This window comes from Cyphellophora attinorum, assembly GCF_001299255.1.
Source record: "Cyphellophora attinorum strain CBS 131958 chromosome Unknown Contig16, whole genome shotgun sequence".
NCBI lineage: Eukaryota > Fungi > Ascomycota > Eurotiomycetes > Chaetothyriales > Cyphellophoraceae > Cyphellophora > Cyphellophora attinorum.
The window spans coordinates 334,819-361,329 of NW_017253244.1; the positions used below are offsets into that span (position 1 = coordinate 334,819).

The 26,511-nt window shown below is 52.9% G+C and overlaps 10 protein-coding genes across 10 annotated transcripts; 2 read left to right on the forward strand and 8 right to left on the reverse strand.

Annotated features, from left to right (window-relative positions):
* Positions 1–3,870: 3,870 nt before the first annotated feature.
* Positions 3,871–4,878, reverse strand: AB675_4568 (uncharacterized protein; the record flags this gene model as incomplete). The annotated part of the gene is made up of 1 exon (XM_018144715.1): positions 3,871–4,878. One exon carries the CDS (start codon positions 4,876–4,878, stop codon positions 3,871–3,873), a length of 1,008 nt encoding a protein of 335 aa, XP_017999041.1.
* A 2,337-nt stretch (positions 4,879–7,215) lies between these two features.
* On the reverse strand, positions 7,216–12,054 carry AB675_4569 (uncharacterized protein; the record flags this gene model as incomplete). Its single annotated transcript, XM_018144716.1, has 2 exons — positions 7,216–7,801; positions 10,616–12,054. The coding sequence occupies 2 exons, from the start codon at positions 12,052–12,054 to the stop codon at positions 7,216–7,218; spliced, it is 2,025 nt and encodes a 674-aa protein (XP_017999081.1).
* A 1,094-nt stretch (positions 12,055–13,148) lies between these two features.
* On the reverse strand, positions 13,149–14,573 carry AB675_4570 (Protein phosphatase-like protein; the record flags this gene model as incomplete). The annotated part of the gene is made up of 1 exon (XM_018144718.1): positions 13,149–14,573. The coding sequence occupies one exon, from the start codon at positions 14,571–14,573 to the stop codon at positions 13,149–13,151; it is 1,425 nt and encodes a 474-aa protein (XP_017999144.1).
* Positions 14,574–15,013: 440 nt separating this feature from the next.
* AB675_4571 (Kyphoscoliosis peptidase) lies at positions 15,014–17,109 on the reverse strand (the record flags this gene model as incomplete). The annotated part of the gene is made up of 2 exons (XM_018144719.1): positions 15,014–16,564; positions 16,633–17,109. 2 exons carry the CDS (start codon positions 17,107–17,109, stop codon positions 15,014–15,016), a joined length of 2,028 nt encoding a protein of 675 aa, XP_017999102.1.
* Positions 17,110–17,689: 580 nt separating this feature from the next.
* Positions 17,690–18,382, reverse strand: AB675_4572 (J domain-containing protein spf31; the record flags this gene model as incomplete). Its single annotated transcript, XM_018144720.1, has 2 exons — positions 17,690–18,262; positions 18,317–18,382. The coding sequence occupies 2 exons, from the start codon at positions 18,380–18,382 to the stop codon at positions 17,690–17,692; spliced, it is 639 nt and encodes a 212-aa protein (XP_017998892.1).
* A 471-nt stretch (positions 18,383–18,853) lies between these two features.
* Positions 18,854–20,030, reverse strand: AB675_4573 (uncharacterized protein; the record flags this gene model as incomplete). The annotated part of the gene is made up of 2 exons (XM_018144721.1): positions 18,854–18,882; positions 18,932–20,030. 2 exons carry the CDS (start codon positions 20,028–20,030, stop codon positions 18,854–18,856), a joined length of 1,128 nt encoding a protein of 375 aa, XP_017998996.1.
* A 269-nt stretch (positions 20,031–20,299) lies between these two features.
* Positions 20,300–21,225, reverse strand: AB675_4574 (Pyrroline-5-carboxylate; the record flags this gene model as incomplete). The annotated part of the gene is made up of 2 exons (XM_018144722.1): positions 20,300–21,132; positions 21,195–21,225. 2 exons carry the CDS (start codon positions 21,223–21,225, stop codon positions 20,300–20,302), a joined length of 864 nt encoding a protein of 287 aa, XP_017998994.1.
* Positions 21,226–22,270: 1,045 nt separating this feature from the next.
* AB675_4575 (uncharacterized protein) lies at positions 22,271–22,753 on the forward strand (the record flags this gene model as incomplete). Its single annotated transcript, XM_018144723.1, has 1 exon — positions 22,271–22,753. The coding sequence occupies one exon, from the start codon at positions 22,271–22,273 to the stop codon at positions 22,751–22,753; it is 483 nt and encodes a 160-aa protein (XP_017998962.1).
* Positions 22,754–22,792: 39 nt separating this feature from the next.
* Positions 22,793–24,343, reverse strand: AB675_4576 (uncharacterized protein; the record flags this gene model as incomplete). The annotated part of the gene is made up of 1 exon (XM_018144724.1): positions 22,793–24,343. The coding sequence occupies one exon, from the start codon at positions 24,341–24,343 to the stop codon at positions 22,793–22,795; it is 1,551 nt and encodes a 516-aa protein (XP_017999068.1).
* Positions 24,344–24,915: 572 nt separating this feature from the next.
* On the forward strand, positions 24,916–26,446 carry AB675_4577 (putative lactate 2-monooxygenase; the record flags this gene model as incomplete). Its single annotated transcript, XM_018144725.1, has 3 exons — positions 24,916–24,997; positions 25,104–25,666; positions 25,751–26,446. 3 exons carry the CDS (start codon positions 24,916–24,918, stop codon positions 26,444–26,446), a joined length of 1,341 nt encoding a protein of 446 aa, XP_017999028.1.
* Positions 26,447–26,511: the final 65 nt, after the last annotated feature.

Sequence of the window (26,511 nt, forward strand, 5' to 3'; positions counted from 1 at the left end):
TTTGTTCAGACTGTCCAGGCGAGAAATTCTTGAAATCAATCCTGCTCTCACCAGTCGGTCGTTGTGTCCCTGGTGGCCCTTCTCGCCTGTCGTGTATCGTCGGCATCGTCGGCATTGTCGGCATGGGGTAGTTTTGTTCATAAGCTGTATCCTGAAGTCCAGCTGGTTCTGCAGACGTCAAAGGATTATCCGTAAGCCTTAGCTTTGTCTTATGCTTTCAATTCTGTCGTCGAGCGCTTTTGTATTCGTGGACAATTTTCTTTGCCACTGTGTGTGAGATAGTTCAGAGGGTTCAGTTCGTTGACTGCTGACATGAAGTTCTCGCAGGACTCATCGAGCGAAGGCATAATACAATCCTGTAGCACCGTGTAGATACAAGAGAGCTGGCTTACCCATCGGACACCATGTGGCCATTGTTCGATCTGCAGAATCTCGTGACAAGGACAGTACTCGTTGACCTGATCCAGGTTGACATCTGGCCCAATCATACCAAGCTCCTGGTACTGTCGGATAATGAGTGCCATATCGCAGTGGCCGAGAAGCTGCTGCAGTAGTTGAGCATCAGAAGGGTCTTCGAGGCGTGGATCCGGGCATGTGTCCACATCGAAGAAGTCAGTGTATGTTTGTCGTAGAATACCATCTCGATACTCAGACCATATACCAAGAAGGTGGCATGATGCTGACAGTCGATTGGTCTTGCTTGTAGGTTTTCGGGTTAGGGAGGGCGCTGCAATCCTGATTGAGAATGCTGGTCGGGTGGCTGATCTTGCGACGACCTTACCCGAGCGTCAATTCATAGACAGACATCTTGTGAACTTCCTAGCCAGGGACGGCGCTGTGAGAGTTCGACACAGCGCCCTCCCTGGCCAAAACTTCAGCACAGATCTTCCTGCCAACTGACGCTCGAGTAAGGCTCATCTCAAAGTCATCGACCTCTGAGCCTGAATGGTCTCGTAGAAGTACATTCGTTGAAGCCTGTCCAACACATGTTGATGAAACCCTCGCTCTGAGGTCCAGCCATTCCGAAAGTAGTGGACTCGATCTTCCAGAAATGTAGTCTGCTTGGTGGTCCATCGAGAGAGGTGTATCTTCTCAAACACTGCACCTACAGTATCAAGTGGCCTGACCCACCGCAAGTTTGAGTATGCAAATAGCTTTGGCAGTTGTTTCCGAACCTCTTTGGTAAGCAGCGTCGTTGCTTCGAATCTACCATCGTGGCTTTGGGAAGTCCGGTCACCTCTTGGGCATGAGTCGAGGAGGTGTAGACGTACTGAAACAGCGGTGTTGACCAGCTTCAGAACAACTAGGTGTAGCAGGTAACGCGCCATGAGATGCGACTGATCTGTCAAGCTCAAGTTTCGGAACTTTCTGTAGCTGCTAGCATGTTGGTGCAGCCGCGTAGTTACACTCAATTGCTCTCGTTGGCCCAGGAACAATGCGTACCCTGGTTCTTGTGCACCATCAAGACATCCGATCTGGGCCCGTGCCTGACTAGAATAGCTTGCTGTATCATCAGATTTTCCAGGAGGGTTCTGTAGGCTCATGACATGAGCTCCAGGCACGACCTCTTCTTGATTTGCCTCTGTGTTTTGTGCTATCATCTCGAGCATAGTTGTGAGGCCCTGGGTGGTATGGATATTGTCTCAATGGAGAGCAATCTGAGCATGTTCTCTGAATGTTGAGAGACATAGCTGAAGTAGGCACTAGTAGGCTTCAGAATTGGTGCGTGTGCTTTTGAAGACGAGTGCTGTACGATATGGGAGCTGAGTGCGTACGAGAGGTAGTGAGCAGATGTTGATGCCGTTGCTATTATCTTTTGCCAATCAGTCTTGAACTGGTCTCAGTGTGTTTCGAAGGCTTCAGGATGAAGAGATTGCAAGTTGTCTGTGACTCGAATAACGGATTCCGCGATTGATGCTATTGCTCGACACGAGTATGATGGCTTGAAGGGTTCGGAGACTGCAGGATGAATGGTGTCGTCCAGCCAAGCGTGTTGGGTGAGGCTGGTGCAGTCATGAGATTCAAAGTCATGAGCAGCGTTTAACATAAGTTGAGCTTCTTCTTCGTTCAGCGTCGGAGATGAGTAGTCGACAGTGATCGCGTCAGCAATATCGTCAAATACAAATCCTTCGTTGGTCATGATCGCACAGCTTACTAGGAGTACAGAAACGAACGCTCTGCACAAACACTGGGAGATGGAAACCTCTGTCGGTGCAGGACAAGACTGCGTGAAGAGGAAGTCGCGCTCCAGCGCTCCTTCCCTGCGCTCTTCCATTCACACCTTATCTCTCGAATATTGGATTTTCCATGCATCCCAGTGTCGCCGTCAGACATCATCCCATCACTACCTGTCGGCACATTCACCTACTTGTCCACCTCCAGAAGCTGCCGACTGGCACTGCAATGAGGTCAACACCAGTCTACCTCTGCGCACCGTTCTTGCCACGAACTGGTGGTTGAGACCATGCGAAAGCAATGAGATTGCCCATAAGGAATGTGGGTGAACAACAGAGAGCATCGTGACAGCGCGATTTTTTCGTTAGATACTGTCCGCCCAACAAACAAGTCGGTGAGATGTCGTTGACTGACCAAGCCTTGAGGAGCTCATCAAGCGACGACAGAGTATCGGAGGTACAATCATAGAAGCCTGGCATTGGTCACGGAGTGTCGATCCGTTTCGACCTCAAGATTCTCTCGAACGCTGATAGTCATCCGGTCTTAGATAATCTCGTTTTCTAATCCGGCCAGACAACTTTGAAGGCCCAGACTTGGCTAAATACCTAGTAAGGAAGAAGCTAGACGCGACTCTTGTCATCCGGTCTGATTTATAACAATGGACGCATTGAACTTTCATCATAATTGCCTCGATGTTTGCACACAGCGGAGAGGTACGAGGTACGTTGTAGAAGAGGGGTTGTGCAGAGCCGCGACACACAGAAGGCTTCAATACTCTCAGCTGACATGGCAGCGAAGCTTTTCCGATGTGAAGAAGCCGACGGAAATATCAGTGTAGCGGAAGTCCTTATCCACCACTGGTTGTCCCTCCGTGGCCTTCCGTGGCTTCTCAGCAGCTGCGCCTGACAGTGGATGGTACTCAGAAGTAAGATGCAAGCAAATGGGTGAAGCAGGGGAGGTACTTGTGGTACTAACGGCTCAATGGCCATTTAGACTTCCTATAAGCCAATCGCGATTCTTCGATCGTTGCTATGAAATGCTCTGAGCTGAAAAATGCTCTCGAGATATGATAATTCTGCTCAAACCCCATCGGGGCATCGCCCAGCAATAACATCTGGAACTCCCAGCCCTAACTTTTGTGTGAACCACGCTCCTGCAGAGAGGGCTGCCCTTAGCATGTCGATCAAATGGTATTCTTGCTTGGTGGAACTGCAGCTCTCTGCTCACGCACATTCAGCTCACACCACGTAGGCGTTGTCGAATTGAATCAATCAACGACTGAGAAGTGGCATGTGACTGAGAATACCCCTATTACCAGGGCTAACAAGTCTTGACAAGCTCATTTAGTCAAATGGATAACCGCTTGCATAAGTCGCAGATAGATGCTGGGGTAGATCTTTCTTCGTGGCCAGGCTTTCCGGAGTCGAAAGCTTCTGTGGCCGCTGTGAGCAGTGCTGAGACATCATGCTGGCCTGACCTCGGTGCAACTCGGGATCGTCGAGAGCATGATTTGTTCACTTTAGCAGCTGATGAACGTTCTGTTGTTCCACTCAGTTCCCGGGGTGCCAAATTTTGGCGCATTCCAAGATGAAAGAACTGAACTGACGATCTATGTGATGATTGTACTGATGTCCTAGTGTTCATGTGCGCGTGATATCGCAGCCCGCTGCCAAGGTCTGTCGAGCTTGAAGTTGTTCAGGTGTCGCAATCGATCTTCATCGGAGTATGCGCGTCGAACTCAGCAGACCCTTCAAAATCGGGTAGCGGAGGGTTCAGCATCGAGCCTTGAGCGTCTGGACCTGGAAAGTAGCTATCAGGGATGAGCTGCTGAGCCATGCCCTGCATAGCATCGAGGTCCATAGATCGGTATTCGGCGTATGCAGCACCGTTGAGTCCGCTAGGCTGCATTTGACCCGAGAGAAGATTACCGCTAAGCTGAAGTCGTTTTTGGATCTCCTCAGGGCCCTTGCAACCTTTCGAGCTGATATGGGCGATAGCATGAGCCCGAATCTGCTGAAGCTCGTCGCTGATCTGCAACAGCTGCTGCTTCAGAAATGAATTCTGTATCGCCATGTCGTGCGAATCACGCTGCAGCTGCTCGGTCTTCTCTTTCTTGTTGACGCGGCATTTCGCAGCTGCCAGGCGGTTCTTCTCCAAGGACGCTCTTCGCTTCTCGTCGCCTGGACCGCCGAGGGGCTCGCTCATCGTTGTAGTAGCCGCAGCTTTGCGTGAAGCCTTTCTTTTTCGGCCAGTGGACGTCCCTGCGGCTTCCGCACTCTGCTCCTTTGCTTGTGTCCTGGACATACGTTTCTTCTTATCTGCAAAACTTGATTCTTTGGACGAGTCCGGTATCCGATCGACACTGTCGGTAGAGTTGGTGCGAGGAGGGGTGACTTGACCAAATCGAGATATGGCATTGGTGGCGTTGGGGAGGTTCTGAGATATAAGCTTGTCGATTTCGTAGCTGGAGTGTGTTTGTTTTTGTTGATCTTCGCGCTGAAACTCTGGCCACATGCTGCTGTCGGCGGGTTCAGGTGGACTATAGGCTTGATCCATCTTGGGGTACGCAGACTTGTCTGTTGGTGGATCGAAGCCAAACTCGTCGCTTTCGAGAGGAGTGTAGGCGTTGAAGGGTAATGTATAGCCGTCCAGGTCGCTGACACTGGCTGTTGAGGCAGGGCCGGAATTAGAATAGGACTGCATGTTGCAAGTGGCAGAAATGAGATTGGAGTCTGTTTGTCAACGAGCCTGGCGAAACCCAAGGCTTTGAAACTGAGGATCGGGGTATAGCGGTACGTAGGTCGCCGGCGCTTGATGTACTTGACTTAAGGCGGATGTCAAAGTTATACAATGGTCAATAAAGTTGACAAGTTGAGGTCTTCCAGTAATGGCTCGAGCGTTACGTCGATGCGTTCAGCACAGGCGGAGTAATGGAGCAGCTGAATGCAAGGCGACACTTGAAGTGAAGTATCAAGGGTCCGACGAACCAGTTGCTATATCGCCGTTTGCTAAAAGCTTCGAGACGTGATACTGCTCGATTACTGTTGAAAGCTGAACAGCGATTGAATGATTTCTTTGCGAGGTTTTGAAGCAATTTACAGATTGACAGGAAGCATTCCAATCCACAAAAGAGCAAGAGCGGAGGACATGAGGGGAACCACAACATGTAAATACCGAGCCGCGAAGACGAATGTACACTTTTTCACGCTCCTGGGAACAGCATCTTACGAATCGAATCGAAGCACTGCCCTGGACAGGCTTCCAACTACCGTTTGAAAGCGGAACGAGTTGGATGGTGCAGCCACAAATGAGAGGGTAAAAAACACTGCGATCGAGAGATCTGATGAATGGATACGATCTAACATCGGCAAAGCAAGAAAACGATGCTTGGAGAGCCCCTCCTCGCTCTGTCGCGAACGCGCATAGGTCTTTGTTTACCGCCGCGGATGATTAGCTGGATAATTCATCCTGCCGTCCGTGCGTCTGCATGCATTTCCACCATGTGAAGCTCGAATCATATACGAAGCAGCGACCTCTCTTTGAACACTGACTATTGCATTTCCGAGGAAGTACACAGGTAACACCGCCACAGGTCGCCGCCCCCAGACCCGAGTAAAAGCGCCGAGGCAAGGGGAGTCAAGCCTCAATTCTGCAAAGCTGCTACTGTGAGACACTTCTGACACCAGGGAATTGGCTGCTGGTCCCAGCTGAACGCTGCTGAACACACTGTCGAGTCGGCAAGCCCTTCGCGTTCACTGACATCTGCCGGGTCAGCAGACCTGGTGAGAAATTGTCCTCAGCAGGCAGAATAACAGCAGCCGCCTCTGGTGGCTCAGCAGAGAGGGGCAAGTGTGGCAGCTTTCGAGTTCTTTGGCATGATCGGCGATGAACCAGGAACAAGGTTTCCTCAAACTGCCACCATTCACATGGGGAATCGCAGGAATACCATGGATCGAGTCTGTAAGCAGAGAGGATGGAATTGAGTCCCACCAATTGGAAGCTACCTCGCGTCCAGGCATTCTTTTGCGATTTTGGACGTTGTCGATCAAAGTCGAGCTTCAGTATATCCACTGACTCGGTTCGCGAATTAGTCATGTTTTCCCAGCAGGTCCTCGCCGAGTAATTGGTTGGAAATTGAGGCCGTTGATTGCGGACAGGAGGGCCGCGGAAGTCACTTTCCATGCACTGTCAGTGATAGAGAGCGGCCCCTAGAGAATAGGCATTTAGCCTGAGGAGTTCGCTATGTCCTCCTTGATTAAGACTTCCTTCACTGCGATGTACATCGTTGCGACCTGAAGTGTCAACTGAACGTTAGCCACATCCGTCATACCCGCAGGGAAGCCTTCCAAGGTTGGCTCGAGGTTGGCTATGAAAGCCGTATGTAATATTCTATACGCAACGTAGTGGCATCGTCGATGTCACTAGATTTCAAATATGTCACGTCACCGTGCATCGCTGGAGACAGTTCGACCGCAAACATGTTCCGCACTCGCCGCACCTTAGTTGAACTGCTGCTTGATAGCACGTACCTTGATGAGGTCACTGGGTATTCTGCAAAACCCCCTGTGACGACGTGGCTTCACCACACAGACCACGCGGAGAATTTATCATAGATCGTACCTTAAAACGTGCTCCGTAGATCTAATCTGTGGCCACATCTCGGTAATGCGCATCCTAGATGCTTGTCGCTGTTGCACCCGCCACAGGACCCCTTCCCCGCCACGATGTTGGCACGCGGTGACGCGACGCGAACGTCATTAACAACAATGCTCGAGTTCCATTTCTTGCGCATGCTGTTCATTAGAGTAACATCTGCCTCAGGAGGACGCTATGCTGCCATGCGCTATGATTGAGTACCATGCTGCTCACATGTGCTATCCCACAACGCCAGAACGCACAATCGACCTAATCGCTCTCGTCGCCGTTGTTGCCGCTGCCGTCCTCGCACTCTGGGTCTGATGGTGACTCGGTGCGCACCCATCCTCGGCGATCTACCCACGAGTCCGTACCATACCGTCCTGAAGGTGGTGAACCAGGTATTCAAGGCACGTTCGTTTTGAGAGCAGCGCGAGCTCGTCGAGCGTGCTCTGGTCTCCCTAAATACACTCTGAAACGAATCTTCTCGTCGGCTTTACCATTCTTCGCTGCCTTCGCCAGTTCTCCAACTGCCTTGGTGGAGTTGTCCTTGCTGAAGGGATACCAGCCCCTGCCTCGGCTGCCGCGCAGCTTGAAGATGAGAATATGGCCTTGAAGATCTTCTAGCTCAGTGACATCGTCAACATAGTCTTCGTTCTCGTTGTCTGACGCGCCGCTCGATTCGTCGCTGGATGTCGCACCATTGTGGCTCTTCTTGATGCCTGTCCGTACGGCCTGTACAGCACAATTGACCAGCTCACTCTCCTTGTGGATTTTTTTGGCTTGCTCAAGAGTGCGAACGATCTTGACTGTGCGTACGCCATCGAAACGGCGTCTGTGTTGGTTGAAAATGAAGGTGGCGGTGTGGATTGTTGCAGCCTCTTGCTCTAGTGCGACTTCGTTGGCTTTTGCTGCTTCCTTAGCGGCGGCTCTGCGACTCTTTCGAGTGGCGCTTGGGTTGCGTTTGCGCGCCACGGTGAGTGGAGGTTGACTTGAGATTCGAGTAAGTCTCTCGCGCTGCTCTGGCTCTATTGTGTTGCGCTCCAGAAAAGTCGGATCTCGGCCTGAACGGAGTCTCGCGCTGTGGAAGATCGCTTGCGCCCAAACTCTGGGTGCTCATACTTGGCGCCTTTCATTGCGTGCAGTCAATTGAAGCAGTGAAGTCTCGAAGTGAGGTCCACCGTGAATGAGAGTGATGACGGGTTGTTCGTTTGCTGCTTGGCATTTTGGTTAGATCGCCACAAACACATAAATATCTCCTCGCCCTCGGCAGCCGCTCAAAACTTCTCTCCATCCTCATCACCACTGAATCAACCACATCGACCTCAGCCCATCTCTCGGGAGTCCCATGTCCTACCGCGTTGCAAATTATTGCTGGTGTGCTGGCACCGTCATCGGCTACGTCAGCTCGACCTACTGCCTTTCATCTCGACGTTGGCGCAGTAGGGTCCCAGGCCGAAAGGTTACACTGCTCCTGGGCACAGGAGTTCAGTCTGAAGAAGCGGGGCAAACGGTCAACCCTGGTTGCAGTCATTGAACGGGAATGTCACGGTCAAGTGGAAGTCATGACCCCATCTTGTACTGGTGACTGGTGACATCTGCCACCTACCGAATCTGGCTCAAGCGTTGTTGTCAATGGGCATGCTTACGCATGTGATTCGCTCGGTGACGACCACACGACCTAGGTATGGGCGCAGCAACTTCTGAGACTTTGTGATTGAGGAGACTGTCGGTAGGTTCAGTGGTAAACATTTTTTTCACCTGGGTATTTGCGCTCACAGCAAACCTCAGGGGAAGAAATTCCGGGCCCGAGAACAAATGGCCGCGGGTTAGTATATGACAGAAGGTCCAACAAGCAGGCGACGAGATTATATCGACAAGGAAATATCCACTGGGCATCAGCAGGTTTTCTGCAGCGCGTGGCAGGCTGGGAGATCATGGTCGGGATGGACTCTAACAACAAACTTCCTCATTCCTTGGCGTCAGGCACGACATTGCCTTACGCCTCGCAGTTGCCTTTTCCTTGCCATCACTTCACAAGGCAGTCTTGTCCTCCTTCACAACAAATGCACTGACTGCTGTTGCCCTCGATTGAGGCACAAGGTCCGCGTCTGCCCAAGAATGGGACCGCAAAGTACGTGGAGCGATATGCATGCGGCCCAAACTCATCTGGCACACTCAGAAGCTCGACTACGCCCTCGTCGCCGAAGTTTACCAATGTCGCCCATCACATCCAGTGTCACGGGAAGGGGCACTATCAAGGCTGCCATAGCCAGATAGCAAAATGATTGTTGACCTCAACCCACAACAGCTCCGACTATGAGCGAGGATGGATGCAGTTGTGCACAGCTCCCTCTCTATTCGGGCGCGCACCAGATCCATCGAAACTCCGAGTAAGAACTCCATCAACCAACTAGCAGCTAGCACGAAGTCAGGTCGCATTTGCGAGCGCCAGGTGGCCAGTCTATAAGCGGAACCTTAAAGAGTCGGACAAGTCGGATCCCCCAGTGTCAGAAACTGACCCGACGGCTGACAATTCTGAACACCAGCGATGGCTGCTTCTATCTGTGCCAGCGACTGCGATCCATACAGTCCCGTAGCTCCGAGGACATTGGTACCAGTGCCTATCCGTCCAATGACTTTGCATGCACTTGGACCGGCGGATGTGCAGGCATTGCCAACGTCGAGTCGTAATTGCGTGTTAGTGCAAAGTATCGGGATGCCGGCGCTGCAGGTCACCTGCGTCAGACCGAGAGATTGGAGTGTTCGACCGGCGCATAACTGAACGACCTGGCCACAACGAGGGGCTAGGGTCGGTGTAGCGGACGTGCTAGTCGACGTCGATGTCCTGGTCGTGCTCGTGCTACTCGTCATCGTTGCCCGACTGCTTGGGGTAGTCGAGCTCATGGTTGTAAAGCATTCGCGATCCGAAACCACAACGTTGTATTGCTGAAGTGTGACACACGGCGATGTCAGCGATCCAGCCTGAGCGAAGTCTTTCACTTGCTGAGCAGTGATTGATAGCCCCAGGACTTGATTGTTACCCAAGACAATAGATAGAATACCCGGGTTGCTTTGAAGTAGCTGGGGAACAAGGCTCTGAAGTTGGTTCTGTGTGCATAGAAGACCGATGCCTAGTGGGCACTGTACAGTGGCGATAGTGTTGGCTGTGATAGGTGACGCATTGGGACAGATTGAGAGAGCTAGGTTGCAGGTTGTTGTTGGCGATGGAGTCATGCTAAAAGATGAGGTGGTTGACGTGTTACTTCGAGCGGTGGTCGACGCAAGGGTCGTTGTGATGTTGGATATTGTACTCGAATTTGTACTTGGCGTCATAGTAGAAGTGGTGTTCGATGTTGTGGGTGCAGCGGCAGTCGTGTTGCTTAACAGAGCTTGGGTCGAGGTGGTGGACAAAGTGCTGGACATAGACGCAGACGAATTGCTGGCCGAAGACAATCGATAGCTTGAAAAGGATGTGGTGTTTGCTAAACTGGAAGAGGAGCTTGGCGTGGTGACAAAAGTCGAGGTGGAAGTAGAGCTCGAGGTAGTGTTGCTGGCAGTCACGGTCGAGCTAGAGCTAGAGCTTGAGCTTGACACAGCAGAGCTAATGATCGCAACACTGGTTGGATTGCTGAATGTAGTTTGAGAAGCAGTCACACTGCTGGCTGTGGAGGCAGAAAAAGACGAAGCAGTGCTTGAGTAGATTCTAGAAGTCGTGTTGTTTGAAGTAGGTAGTACACTGCTGGATTCTGTGCTAATTGTTGTTGCGCTATAATTGGACGTAGTAAGAGTTGAGGTCACGGACGTCGAGTTTGCATAACTGACAGATGTGCCGGCGGGAGCAGTACTGCTGGTGCCGGGGGCACTAGGACTTGGAGATGAAGATGCTGGTGTGACAATGGCTTCAGTCATGGTAGAAGGTTCCGGTACGATTGTTGGACTTCGACTCAATGGGGAGATAGCGGAGGTCGAGGTCGAGGCAGAGGTCATGGAGCTTGTCGCGGTGGCAGTTCTTGATTCTATAGTGACTGTTGTAGCACTGGATGTGGCAGCGGCGCTAGCACTCGACGAGCTCGAGTCCGACGAATATATGGAGCTACTGACAGATGTGGCAATCTCTATCGTTGGAGTGACCAAAGTCGAAGATGTCATCGAACTACTGCTTGTTATCCTGGACGACACAGTAGATCTGTCGGCTGTGCTTGTGGTTGATGAGCGTTGACTAACACACCGATTGATGCTGTACAGTGACAGTTGTACCGGCCGACAGTCCGCTCTGCTAATGATCGGAAAACCAGCGAAAACGCCATCGGGACAGGCAAAGAACTGAGCAGCTCCTGTACCATCTGAAGCCATCCACGTCAACATGCCGTCTGAGACCGCGAAGGTCGTATTGACGATGTCCATAACATCGGCGTCCGGTATCTCCAAGGGTGCTTCAGTTGCACCAAATGCTTTACCAATGGCACCATCTGTTCCCGCCTGGGATAGTCGACCATCTTCCAGCGTGAAGGCCGTAGCGTTATTACACTGCCCAGGTAGTACGATATTGGTAGCATTGAGTACGATTGGAATGGGAGTGAGATCGATCACTACGGCTGGTGTGGAATCTTCATCCTGTGGTGACGAATCTTGTCGCTTTGCCGCAGGCTTAAGTTCTCCGCGACGGAAAGGGTCGGGCACTAGCATTGCGTTGAACGCAAGGAAAAAGGTCGGCTCTGGCGTGCTTGATGGCGAAGCAGATGTCGTATCCGATGAACGCAACGTTGTGAGGACCAGGGTTGGCGATAGAGCTGTGGTCGAAATGGGAGTCGTACTGGATGCCGATGTAGAGGCTGAGTTTCTGCGAGAGATCGTTGTCGAAATTGATTGCGCGCTAGATCTGGTCGTAGCAGTTTCTAGCGCTGGATTCGCCGAAACTGCGGCAGAGTTTTGAGATGATCGTGGTGAAGACGTGGAAGTAGCAGTTGCGAAGCATTGTAAAGATAGCTCATCCTCGATGGTCGACGTGACCGTGAGGCTCGTGACAACAATGCTTGGAACAATCGAAATGATGAGATCTTCACCTTGGTCGAATGGATCGATCGTGGCTGTCATCAAAAAGACGTGTGAGAAGTATAGGGCCTGTACTTGAATAGTAGCATTGCCCGGACAGCACGTTCCTCCTGGCCCAACGGTGATGACATCAGCCAGAGCATTTGCAACGAAAACGATGCTGAGCAGAAAGTCGCTAGCAACGCGCATGATGAAGACCTCCGCAATCACTCCTGCTGCAATGCCTGAGCAGGTGCTTCCAATTCCCGCCCATATGTATTCATCTTGCCAAGGGTCCCTGCAGTCTGAGCCAGGGCAAGCATATCGGTGGATCACCGGGGTTGGGCACGGTTGACAAGATATCCAATGATTATCGGCTTCCCTCGTGTTCGCATTGTAAGTGATATTCGGAGAATGTTCAAGAAGTGTCAATGTTTTGGAGAGAATGTGTCACAGGAGCGGGAAGGCACAGACACCCGTCAAGCCGTACGTCCAGGTATTTGAGCCGTTCAATGGATTAGGCGAACTAACCTGTCCCTCGCCACACCACGGGTTAGCATTGAAGCAACCTCAGCATCGTTCAGCCGGCCATCAAGAAGTTTCGTTGTCGCCAACTGGGCTTCCTCCAGATCCTCACCGAATCGCACGTCCGTAGCTCGGTTCACGCCAGTCGAATTGGCGAGTCAAACATTCTCGAAGCGACCACTTCTCACACGTCTGCGTCCCAATGTCCACCGCGAAAGTTGCTCCTCTGCTCACCGAGTCTATGAACCTCGCCCAGAACAACGCACACCACCAGCATCGCCGGGTTTTCTGCCGGTCTCATTCACCTCGTCTCACACGAACATGACAACGTCGTCAAGTCTCCTCGATCGTTGTGGGAATCCAGCACAACGCTTTGACCTCGGACACCTTGCTAGACATTTTGAGGCTCCACTTCAGAGCCACAGAAGCAAGTGTTGATGCATGAGACATGTCTCTTTGATGAATATTGCTTTCCACAATGTCACGGACATCCTTCGCCTTCAAGACGATGTGCCGCGCCACAGCCTTCCGTACTTCGGTTAGATTCGCAAGCTTTTCGAGCTTCCACTGGAGGTCTGCATTGTAGATGCAAACACTTCATCGTAATCAGCATGCTATGCTCGACTGGATGACTTTACCGCGGCAAGAACAGTCCGGCATCCGACATTGTCGACGATCCTCGTGTGTTCATTTCGGGTCGACAGATCCGAGCCTTGAGTCCTGGAGCTAATGGGGCAGCAGATTTGCAATATCGCTCTGCGCGTCCAGGTTGCAATACTTCATTTCTCCCTACGCCTGCACACTCCCAAGACAACGCTAATATCGTCCAGCTTCCCACCGAAAGCACTGATACCTTCATCCAGCGCCTTCTCCATGTACGGACTCTCAGCATTCGGATCCTGCGCGATTTCCCTCGCAGCGTTCATCAATTCCCTCGCGACCCAAACCATCCCCTCCTTCGCTTCCACAGACCCTTGCTCCCAACTCTTGACCGCACCACAGACCTTCTGCACAATCTCCGTGTCAAACAGATTGTCCGTAACGCCATCGCTGACCACCACGATGACATCGCCAACCTCAATCGCGATCTTGTCCATAATTGCATTGTTGTTGGGCGTATCAGGACTATTCGTGCCAAGCTGCCTCGGACAATCAAACCAGTGATACTGCTCCTTGGACTTGTAGATCAATTCGCCCTGACTCTCGCCCTCGTCTTCGCTCCCAGCGTCAAAGCCTTGACCACGATCAGGTCGCAAGATGAAGATCATGCTGTCGCCGAGCGTCGTCGCAACTACAACGGGCCGTCCTCCCTCATCGTGATGTAGGACCGCGCCACTAGCTGTGGTAGTGCCCATGATCTCCTCTCGCCCAGTGTGGGTTTCCTCGAGCTTAGGTCCCTCTTGCGTAGCACCAACATTGCCATCCTCTTTCTTCGGCGGAACCACACCCATCGGCCCAGTCGCACCCGTACTCTCCCTCGTCCGCACAAAAGCCCTCTGTAAACAAGCGACCAGATCGATGTCATCCACTCCAATCGCACCCTTTTGCGTTCCCTCCCCACCACCGCTCACAACCCCTCCCATCGCCTCGTCCTCACCATCACCACCCCTCTGAAACAACTCGCCAACCTCCGCAGCCCAATAATTCACAATCAATCGACTCCACAAAGCCGCATGGCCCCTCTCCTTCTGCGCCCACGCCCCAACCCCATCCCCGACCGCCAGGAAATTATTTCCCTGACCACTTATAATCACCGCGTCATCCCCATTCGTGATCCCACCAATCAATCTCCCCTCGGCGTCTTGCGGACGCCGCGAGCGCAGTTTTGTGGATTGGTGGGTGGTGAGCGGGTCGGAGAAGGAGTGGGAGGGCGTGGAGAGGAATGGTGGTGGAAATGGTCGGGAGTGCCGTTTGGCGAAGATGGCGTAGCCTGTTTCGAGGTAGTAAGGAGAGGGTGGCGATGTGTTGTTGGGTGGTGAGGGTGTAGGGGAGGGGTGGTCGGTGTCGGAGGTTGTGGCGCCGGAGAAGATTAGTTGGCGGCGGCGGACTATGGTTGAGGTTGCGAAGGCGCGGAGGCTGCTGCTGCGTTTCGCATGAGTGCGGAGTGATATGGAGTATTCCAGGCGTTGTGACACTGCTAATGCTGCTGTCGGCGCCGCTTTGCTGATTCGTTGACGTGCTACTACATGGTGGACGCTTCGCATGAGCAGCATTTGTCGCAGCCTCAGCGATGGTCCACGCGCACAAGGAGCACAGGCTTCCGCGACCGCATAGTATGCAAGGGTAGCATGAGACGTGTGCTACGCGAGGTCGACACTCTTGTCGGATCGGTGACGGTTATCAAGAGCACATGGTTGTAGTCGCGGCAGAACAATCGGCCATTTGCCTGCGGTTCCATCTCGGGCCCTGTGGAGAAATTCGGGGCGGTCCTCGGCCGCACTGCTTGACTTGCCTATTTCTAGGTATGCATTGGCCGCTCGAGCCAGTTCAGGTGTGAGGGCAAGAATGCTGCTGAAAGAATCATGTTGGGTATCAATCTAATCTATGTCCATCTCGAAGAAGGTGCACAAATGTGCCCGCGCCTGGCTCGCCGTCCATCGCAATCTGATGCGCTCATCATTACTGAAGTATCCATTAATTCGTCTCATGCCACGAGCTCCCAAGCAGCGACGCCTGCAAATGCCATCCCAACGCGACCTTTACCATTGGCGAACTCCCTGACAGTCATGCCTCTTGTGTCTGTGCGATCGCCAAACTTCGTCAATGCAAACACACTCACCTTCTGGCCCGGAGCGCCAAGCTCGCGCGAGTCAATGTCAACGTACCAAGTGTCGCCACCTTGTCCAGCCGGAGCCTTGTAGTACTGCAGCGGAATGTAGTCCTTATTCCGACCGTCAATGCCCTCGACGAGCAACAAGAAGACCGGAGGAGGACCTTTCGAACCGTGCCCATCCAAAGTAAAGTGCGGACAGAGTAGGCCGAATTGAAATCGGACGAGTCCGCCATGGTTGACACTAATTTTGCGGTTGCGTGGCAGGACAGATCGTTCGGCAATATAATAGTCCTCTGGGGCGTTGCTGAACACTGTTGGGCCTTCAACCATCGATGGCCAATAGGCCGGATTGATTCGAGCATAGTCTTCGTAAGCTACCTGCCGACCGCCTGATAGGAATTGGTGCTCGCTGTTAGTCGGGAAGTGCTTGATACCGAATTCCTCATTGGTCATGTTGAACCATTGAGGGGCAAACTTCTTGACATAGGGCAGCCCTTTGCCTTGGACGTGTCCGGCTCCCCAGCAGGGATCAACCAACTTCCACTCACCGCCGTCTATGCGAACTACGTTCCATGCGTGGGTTGAACTGAATGGTGGCACAGGTGCTCCAGGCGGAAGAGCTGTGTAGCCAAAGCCCTTTGACGCTCCAGACAGGACGATACATTCCAGCCCAGCGTATGTGGCTAGAGCGGCGTACAGTCCGGCGTAGCCTTCACAAACCGCCAGACCCGAGCGCAAGGTAGAGTCCGGCGTGGAGCCTTGCACATTATTGTTGAAGAAGCTGTCCACGTCGTACGAGATGTTGTGGTGAAGCCAGCTGAAGATTGCCCGAGCCTTGTCGGTCTGAGAAGGAAAGGGTGCGGTGAGATCGTAGGCTAGGCTTCGCAAATCTCGAACTGTTTGTCTCGGAAATTGGGCAGCGTGATTGTCAGGGCCTGAGAAGTCGCGACAGATAAGGCACAGATTGGTGTCGACAGGAGAGGTCTGGGCATTCCCGTTCAGCTTCGGCTTCGTGGCCTGCAACGCCGTCAAGTCTGGTCTGGAGGACTCCGGTATTGGTGGCGGCGCCGATGTAGCATGGCTAATGTTGGGTTCAGACTGCATTCGGTGCTTGGCCATGAAGGAGCTCGCAGAAGACTTCAAGAAGCCTACAGTATCGGCATGGTTGCCACCATGTTGAGATGCTACAGGTTGAGGCACATGAGAGGCATTGCCATTCGTGTGATTTTTCTCGCTGCCATTCGTATTGCCTTTTGCGTTGGCTTGCGCCTTGTTCATGCCCCAAGAAAGAGCCGAGCGTTGAGCCTTCTCGATATCTGTGGCTGTTGGTATGGGCGGCATCTTTCTGGTCTCAACGACTGGTTTGACAGGTGCCTGATCGCCAGAAGGTTTTCTTGGGGGCAGACGAGGAGGTAGCGGAGGCTGAGATGGCCGTCGGTCGCAGAAGTGGCTGGACTTATGCTAGTTTGACTGGATGGCGCTCTGTTGACGTATTTGGGCCGCTCATTGGTGTATGTATTCTTCGGTGGCGGCATGTTCGTAGATATCGCAGGAAGCTCACACTCGCCCCATGCTGGAGCTTTCACTCGTTCGTTGGAGTTTGTTCTTGTCGTAGATTTCGATCTTGTACCCACGCTACTGGTGGTGACCACTGATGAGTCCTGCGAATCGACAGAGCCCCGTCTTTCGGCATCTGAAGAGCTATTTCGGGCTGGTAGCGCCGGCGGCGGTCGTCGTACCGGCAGTGGTGGAGGTGCAGGCTTGTTGCCGATACAGGCGTTCACAACGACTGAGCCATTTCCGTTATCCGGAGGATTGTTGAAGGACTTGGGCTTTCGAAGGTCAGGACGTCTGGTAGGGATTTGTGGTGCTGGTCGAGGCGGCTCGCCAGGTATCCTTCCGACATGAGCAGCGTTTAGAGCAGCAATGCGCTGCTGCAAGGTCATAGGCTGCGGATCCTCCGCCATGATCAATGTGATCGGGTGCGTAAGAGAGGTTGAGGATCGGGCTGTGAAACAAGTCACCAGTGGCGGTGGTCGACAGCAAGTTGACGCATGTTTAAGCAGGCATTGGAGACTGAGAAGTCACCATAACAGAGGCAGTAGAGTGACACAGAAATGAGGAGGTGGTGTAGTGGTGTAGTCGACAGAAGTGAGGTCGTGTTTCACAAGTGGAAGAAGCACATGCATGTTTTGGCCCCAGTGACGAATCCTGTCTGGGCGGTGCAAGCCCGCCGCAAGCCTGGGGAATTCGCCGCCTCCAGGCCCTCGTGGTACTAAATCCAGGCACAGAACGCCCAGAGCTAGCCTAGCCTAGCATAGCCCCTAACTCTCTTCACGATTGCCGACCTTTGGCCAGAATCCTTATGTCAGCGATTTCGACCGACGACTGTGTCAAAGGATGGATGGAAGTCAAAGATGCAGAGTAAGTGGATCAGCGCGTAGCATTCACATCTGGAATAGGTACTTTAAAGCTGTAGACGGGAGCACCAGGTGCATGTCGTCCTCCGCCAGACCTAGACACCGCCGCCGTTGCATTCAAACGAAATCAACCCAACACCTTCATTTTCTTCTTCTTGCCGTCCCCCTTCTTCTTGCCACCGGTCTGAAAGTCCCGCCAGCTGTTGATCCGAGTATCGCGAGTCTCCTCCCAGTCTTTCTCGTGTTGTCGTTTGCGTTTGCGCTCGGCAATCTCGGCATCTTCCTTCGCTTGCTCTCTGCCTTCCTCCTGCATCTTGGCCTTCATCTGCCGCCGACGTCTGGCCTCTGCATCAACAAGCACCTCGATTGTCTTCTTCCGCCACTCGACCAGGAACTCATCTGTCTTGAGCTCCTCTGAGTCAACCGTGTACTTGTGCTGTCTGATAAGTAAATGCCTGGCATCTGCGATACACTCATCTAGATGCTTGCGTTCTTTCTCGTCCAGCAGGGCTGACTGTGCTTTTTTGAGTCTGTCGAAAGCCTCTGGCGCTTGCGGATTCTTGGTCTTGTCTGGGTGTATGAGCAGGGACTTCTTGCGGTAGATCACTTTGATGTCCGAATCTGGCACGCCAGGCTGTAGATCTAGCACAGCGTAGGCATCAAGTCGAAACGCTTTGAGAATGCGGTCGATCTCAGCATCCTACAGACCATGTCAGTCAGTCATACTGGGAAAAGGGGATGTGAACAGACTGACCTTATCATACTCCTTCGCTTCACGTTCAATTGCATCAAGAGCATCGGATTCATTCTCATTAGCCATGATAGGCTTGGGAGTCTAGCTTACCGCAAGTACACTGGAGGGGTTGTGATATGATGCGTGAGAAGGACAGAGCCGGAGACTTGTGGGCTCAGACAGATCCTGGGCGAGCTGTGTGGACCACACAATGGGTTGTACTGATGGAAGTGACTGGCGATGCGTATGGTCAGAAACATGTGAGGATTCGCCGCGGATGAGGTTGGGGCTGATGACACACTTGGAGAAAGAGACTCGCTTGGCGTTGGCACTTGAAGGCATCTGGGAGCTCGTCTTGCTACTCATCTGCCTGTCTATCTGATTCATTATGATACATCCCAGGGTGTTTCACGCACGTTTGTAGCTGCAAGCTTTTGCGAATCAGCGTTGAGTTGAGCTGCGACTTTGATCACCAGATTGCCCACTGAATCAATTCATCCGCTCACTTTCGACGCCCGGAACGAAGGCCTCCACGTCGTTAGGCTCCAAACCATCGGGTTAGTCGACGTCGGGCAGAGTCTCGATGCCTGTGAACGTCAACTTGCTGATCTGAGGAAAGCACCTCGGCTGGCATACTGTTGCGCGCCAGTTCCCGCAGGCGTTCTATTTCGCGACGTTCTCTTTCGCGACGTTCTCTTTCGCGTTCTTCGATAATTCTCTTGCTGATTGCAATGATCCAGACCCAGCATTCTTTGCTGCAGATGACGTTGTCATATCCATCCCAAGAAATCGCCATCGATATGTAAGCCCAAGGATATAGCCTCGGCCAGTCATATCGATCCCTTTCTATTTTTGACAGCGTACGACAGATCTGCTCCTGTAGGTTGCGCAGGCGGACTTCACTGGCTAAGTACTCTGGGATCCGGAGCAGTGGCGGAATAAGGTGGTTGAAACCCATTGGACCAAAGCCCAAGGTCTGGTCGAATCCCAGAAATGTTGGAGGAATGTCAAGCCGCAGCGTAGGACGTCTCGCGCACATGACTTGTCGCGTGGCGCTTGCGATAGTCTTGGACACCAGACACAGCTCGGGGAACGGCATGTGAAGGTACTGGACTTGCCACTTCCCGCAGTCGTACGTGGACCTGATCTCAACTGTCTCAGGGATGAGTTGGTCGAGTATTGCAAGCAAGATCTCTCGCGGCATGTCGTCGAGGCTGAGCTTTGTTTGATCCTGATTCTGTTCGCTTCCAGGCGGCCTCCATTGCCCTGCCGAAGTCGATGTGGTAGCGTGATCAACCTGCATCATTTCGTCGAAAGCGTTGGGTACGTCGTCCAAAATATGTGGCCCTTCGGACTCATGACTTTTCACGCCCTTGCTAGACACTTCTCGTAACGTTTCCGGGTTGGAGTGTTTCATGGCTAACGAGTTGTCGCTCTCCATTAGCTGATGTGTGTCCTGATTTGATTGAGATAAGGCGTGACCCGAAAAATGGTGAGAGTGAGATTGGGTACGGTCAACCGTGTTGGGCTGTGCCTTTCTTCTGCTCTTGAGATCGGCGAGTGAACTGGAAAGCAAGACAAGCGGCTTGAGTGATATAGCCGGAGCATTGAGGGCTTCGTTGCTACCGAGATACTCATGCAGGACCGCTGACGCAGTGAATAGCTGGCCAATGGCGACGAGTTCTTCGGCGCGTCCGAGAATCGCCTCGGGCGTAATCATTGTGGGAGGCGGCATCTTGACTGGAAAAGATAGAGACCCTGGCGAAGACAAGGAAGCTAGTCATACTTATTAGAAATTTACCAAGAAGGTACTCATAATTGAAGGCATCCCTGCCTACCTAAGAAAATGACTCGAAGCACAAACTTGGTTCAAGTTTATATCAGCTCCAAGTTGTGTCTGCGCAGTTAGGACCACGTGCCAAAAAGTGAATAGCACCCTTCCTATCTCGAACTCCATTCACTGCCTCAAAACGACCGCGGAGAGATGGGAAGTTGCAGTAGAGCTCAGTCCTGGATGGAAGCCATCGTCCTGGCGTGCTCCGAGGCAGTGATGAATGCATCAGCAAATGTCGCTCTTGCCTTGCCACGTTCAAGCTCCAAGAGTGCCTGTATCGTCACTCCTCTTGGCGAAGCCGTGGCTTCCCTCAACTGCTCTGTGTTATCACCGTCCAGCAATAGTCTTCCCAGGCCAACCAGATTGAGTGCCGCTATTTCTCGAGCTTGTGACCTCACCACACCCTGCGCAACAGCACCGTCCAGCATGCCATCCAGTGCGACTGATGCAATGGCAGGAATGGCGGCCAAGACAGCAGCCACGGGCATCATGGACGCTGGTAGGTACCTTACTTCGCCTATCTGCTCAAACACCCACTGCGTGATAGCCAGTTCTTCTTCTGGCAGGGCGAGAGCAGCATCGTTCAGGACAGCCGTGCATTGTCGAATTCGAGCCGCCAAGTTCAGCGTGGCCTGCACGACATGGCAAGTGCTATCATCTGATCGATCCTTCCCGTAGAGTGTATCGAGGATGAGCTCTGGGCTGATTCCAGCAAGGACAGAAATCACAAGCTTGCCACGGACAGCTTCGCCCATGCCTTCAGCACCGAGCACTTCCTTCAAGGCATATGGCTTAGTGGCCACAATGATCACATCTGCACTCTTAGCACAAGAGATCAGTTCGCCCTGTACGATCTGTACCTTTGCGACGTGCTTTGCGAATCTTGTCTGTAGCTTCTCCACCGAAGCTTGCGAGCGGACTGATGCTGTGAAAGACGTCACTGGAGCACCACCTGCTCCGGAATCCTCGACAAGACCTGCCAAGATCGCACTGCCCATCGATCCTGCATTTCGACATTAGGAAAGCAACTCACTTGACGGAAGATCGTCCTGGACGAAAGCTCACCACATCCCAACATGGCGAGCTTCTTGCCCATGTTCGCATCTCCCATGGTCCTGACTTGTGCTGCAACGAGCAGTACTTCGCTTGCGCTTCTCTTCCTGAGAACTGGGCTCCCGACCGAAACCTCAATACGCGAATTTCTGGGCGATCTCCAAACGCAAGGTGATGATAGCTTCGTAAGAGCGTCAAGGTTTTTGTGGAAGGAATTTGGCCCCTTTCAAGAGCAGCATTTCCCCTTGAGGAAAGACATACCCTGGTTTTGCGATTCGTCAGGGTGGATGATGTTTACCAAGTTTGTCTACTGATTAGACTACCATGCTGGGAGTCAGCCCCAGTCGTCCTTTTGTCGCGCCACTATTATCTTTCAGCTTGACTGTTAGACCACCGCGATGTCTTTCGAGCTTCCGCATTGTCTCTAGTGGAGATCCTAACCACCGTCTACAGCGCAGCACGCTCCCTGGTCTTTGCGAAGCAGGTTGCTGGTTGGCCGCCTCAGCTGAGCCGTTCTCCATGGAGGTGCTTCGAGGAGCCGCTATAGATGTTTACCGAACGGCGGCCTGCTCCTGTACTTCGTACTTACGAAGAAGGGCCCCACTTAGCATACGATGAGTTGCCGTGACGCATCCTCAAGTGCTCTGAGAAAGGTCACCTTGCCCTTCTAACTTTCGCTTGATACGTGAAGTTCAAGAGATAGCGATGCTAGCACTCGCGTTTGGCCCGTGCCTAGAACGACCGTAGCGCGGCTAAGCGGATTGTCCAGATCAGGCGACCCATAGCATAGATACGCTGCTTCGGTGGAGGACAATAAAGCATTCATGCGGCATTGCAAAAACTCAAAGATAACCTCGACCTTCTCTTTCCGCCTGGAGCATAGCTCGATATCACTAAGTCCTGCCCACGTCCGCGTCCACAGCCACAATGCTTTCCTTCCTCGCCACCAAGCCCCCGCGCACGCGCCGCGCCCACCTCAATCCCATCCCCTATGAGGACGGCCGCTCTTCCCAAGAATTTCACGGCCTGATGCTCCATACGCGACCAGTATCACCCATCACGCCGATACGCCCGACCACGGCCGCTCCATGTTCAATCCGCCCATGCACATCCACCTCTTCCAAGTCGAGACCTTCCACGTCAATTCCGGCGTCGGTCGCTGGTTCCTCAACGGTGAAGCGCACGTGCGCCACCCCGGCGAAGACATCGTCATCCCCAAAGGCGCATTCCACTGCTACGAGAACGCCAGTACAACGGGAGAGGACTTGAGTGTGAGTTTCCGGTTGGACCAGCAGGATTATGTGATGGAGGAGCGTTTCTTCAGGAATTTCTTTGGGTATCTGGATGATGTGAGGTTGAGTGGGCAGACGCCGAGTTTGTTCCAGTTGATGTTGTTCTTGTATACGGTCGATGGGCCGTTGGCGATACCTGTATTGGGAAAGAAGAGTCATCCGATAAGTGTGTGGGTGAGTCGGTTTGTGATGGTCTTTACGGGAGTGGTGATCGGGGAGTGGTTGTTGGGATACCGGAAGAGCTATGAGGAGTACTATGACTCAAAGAAGTCGAAATGAGCCAGAGTCTCTCGAAGGACAAAAGATCATGTCTGCCACCTAGAAGCCCTGCCTCGCCCTCCATTTAGCCTCCCAGCCTGGAAAGAAGGGCGACTCATCCAAAGTTTGTGCTTCCCAGTCCTCCTTCATGATGCCCTTACTGATCTGCTCCGCTTCGTATGCTTCGAGTGCTGGGACCACCACATGTTCTGTATGCCACGTGTTTTTGTATTTGAGAATACCCTCATTGCCCTCCCTCAGCACTTTCAAGCACAAGCTCGGCACGTACGGCTCGTCCCTCAACTCCGTCAACGGCGTGAACAGCGCCTTGAAGTTGAAGACGATTCCGGCCGAGAGAGGCAGGCGCCTTAAAGTCTGCCAATCTACCCTCACATGAATCCGTTCAGCCGTCAAGCCAGGGTATTGTTGCTTCTTGTACAATTCCTCAGCCGGATCGCCAGGCGCCATGTAGAGCGGCTGATCGACTTCGAAGCCCCACGAGCCGCGCTGGATGGGTCTGCTACAGGGTAGTTTGGCAAAGAACCGGTCCATACTGAACTTCATCTTAGACTCATAGTGTGGGACTGGATGGTGGATTTGTGCCAGCTGCAAGCCAAACTTGGAGCCCAGATTCCAGCCTAGAGAGGAACAAATCATCCCCGCCCGGAAGATGTATTGACCAGTGTTGGGGTCGCGGAGCATCAGGACGAAGTCTTCGGGTATATGCTCGAGCAGTACGTGGAGTGGATGTATGGAGTACACATCTGTGGAAACGTTAAGGATCTTGTTGTGGAAGATGGTCGTTGTCTCGCGATCGCCGTTGCTGCTAGGAATGTTGTGGCTCAACGAGAAGTAATGCGGGTAGCGGTGCACTACGTATTGTAGTGCCATCTCCATCAGCTCCTTGCAGGCAAGGTCAGAGCCTGGCAGGTATGCCAGAATGGCTTCACCATCTTTCTCAAACAAGGTCTTCCGCTGCGCTATTCGGGCTCGATAGCTGCTCTCGAGCTCTATCCACCAGTCTGGCTCAAGCTTTGACAAGGACATGGTCTGGTGGTAGGGCCATCGAAGCGGCCGGTAGGGACGTGGAAGTGCTTTGTCGATGTCGAATTCATGGTACGGACGTGGGTGTGAAACTTCAGTCAGAAGCTCGAAGTCCGGGAAGTCGCCTATCTCATCGATCTCCCGGATTCGTAGTCCACTGGGCAGAAACTTGTTCTGATCACATTCTCGATAGTCTTCTTCGAATCCCACGAGGTTTTGGTAGAAAGTGTCCTCATCCACAACCACCTCGCCGAGCCCAACGTTCTGGCCATCCGGCAACGAGAGTCGCACCTTATCTAACACGTGTCTTTGCGACGGTGGAAGGGTCGTCGCATACTCACCTCGAGTGGGCGGAACTGCTTTTTGTCCAAGTGATGGTGATCTCGGTACTTCTAGGTTCGGTATTCTTGGTGCGGTAAGTCCTAAATGATCCAAAATCGTCCGTCTTTGCTGTGCGCTCAGGGTCAATGCGATAACACCGACGAGGCCTAGCACGAGCGCAGACCAGATCAACGTAGACGTGTGGCTGCGAACCACATCTCTCGCCCAGTTCTGTACCAATGCCATGACCTACTGTGAGATCCAGCATTTGACGGCCCAGGTCTTGCTTCAGGTCAAGACAATTGCATTTTCGTGGACATGCCCCGTCTCAGGCGCTCTTGCAGCAGGGCGCTTTCCTCGATAAGTGTCACTAAGAAAGCAGCTGTGTACCGTTGCGTTGCATATTGCGGAGAACCCCTCTCCGTAGCCGACTTGTGGATTCGTGGCTCTTTGAGTGGTTCAGTGTTGGTCGAAAAAAGCTTTCTTTGACTGATAAGCCATCCTCTTGCTCTTCAACAACACGTGAGCAGACGACACGAGAGCTGGCAGGCTTTGCACATTGGGTCCTCGAGCGGTCGGGTGTCGCGTATAGGAGTGGTGAGTGGTCGGGTCTCGCGTACAGGCTTGTCCACGAGGAATGGGGCCAATCATGCAGGTCAATGAACGAATGCCTCGGCTCCCGAGGTCTGCTGTTTCATCGCGTCTGACTTGAGAATGAACGAACGCCAGGGCATAGCTCTATAGTACTAGTCTCCTCGACGTCTAACAACTTCATCGGAGGACAAGTCTCAGTCTCGCCGGTAGCATACATCCATACAATGGCAAAATCAGTCCGCCAGCAGCACTTGAATCAGCCGTATGAGGAGCCAGAAGTCGAAGCATACTCGTCGTATCAAAGAGGTAAGCGGTACCATATGTTAAACTCAAGCGAAGGGCATGGGTCCTACATACACAGTTCACGGGAAGCCGCGTCGATAAGGAGAACTCACGCTGAGACCTCCTACAGACATCTACTCCGGCCTTCGACCACCACGCTTCTCGACTAAGCCAGCAGAATGGGAAGCTGCTGCTCGCCGCGCCGTCGCAGCACCGAATTTCGGCTATGTCTTCGGCTCGTGTGGAACAGGCAGTACCTATGCAGCGAATCGAGCAGCTTTTGACGACTACCGGCTTCGTCCGCGCATGCTCGTCAACGCCACCAGACGAGACCTGAGTGTTGACCTGTTCGGCGCTCGACACCCACATCCACTCCTCGTTGCTCCTGTCGGAGTGCAGTCGATCATGCACCGTGATGGCGAGGAAGCAACAGCTAGAGCTTGTGCCAAGGTCGGTGTACCAATGATTCTGTCCACTGCTGCAACACGGTCGATCGAGCAAGTTGCCGAAGCGAACGGTGAAGGCAGCAAGCGGTGGTATCAGCTGTACTGGCCTCGGCCGCAGAATGAGGAAGTGACGGCTTCGCTGCTGTCGAGAGCAAAGGCAAATGGCTACTCCGTTCTTGTCGTCACGCTGGATACCTTTGCTCTAGCTTGGAGGCCTACAGACCTGGACCACAGCTACCTTCCTTTCGTAAGTGCCTCTTTCTCGGACGAGAGACATCTGCAGACCACACAGGTGTGAGCTGAGTTCGAGACGAGACTGACTGGAAGATAGATCTACGGCGAAGGATGTGAAATTGGCTTTAGCGACCCGATTTTCGACGAAATATACAAAGATTCAGCCGCAGCAGATCCACGCTCGTCCAGCGAGAAGCTTCGGGAGGCGATCGATGTGCTGCGCCGACCGGGAAGCATATTTGGTGCTGCAAAGGTGCTCACGAATCTGAAGCACATCGCGAAAGCTAGAGCATGGTTGGGCGTCATGAACAGCGGCACGTTTCGCCAATGGGACCACCTGAAAGTGCTACGAAAGCTGTGGGGAGATGGGCCGATTGTGCTCAAGGGCATTCAGAGTGTCCAGGATGCGCATCTTGCGATTGAGTACGGCATGGACGGGATCATAGTCTCAAACCATGGAGGCAGGCAGGTCGATGGGGCGATAGCAAGTCTCGATGCGCTGGCGGAGATTGGAGAAGACGAAAAGGTCAAGGCGAGTGGTCTGACCGTACTGTTCGACAGTGGCATTCGGACGGGTTCAGATGTGCTCAAGGCTCTGGCGCTGGGTGCGAAGGCTGTTTTGGTGGCGAGACCGTTCATGTATGGTTTGGCGTTCGGCGGTCAAGAAGGCGTCGAGCATGTGTTGAGATGTCTGCTTGCGGACACTGACAACATGCTTGGACTAGTTGGGAAGAGATCGGTGCAAGATCTGAGCAGAGCGGATTTGCAGTTCAGAAAGGAGGTCAAGCTGTAGATCAGATTCAACAGAGACGAATATATTTGCCTCGACCCAGCTGCCTACAACGAGACTTTGTTGCG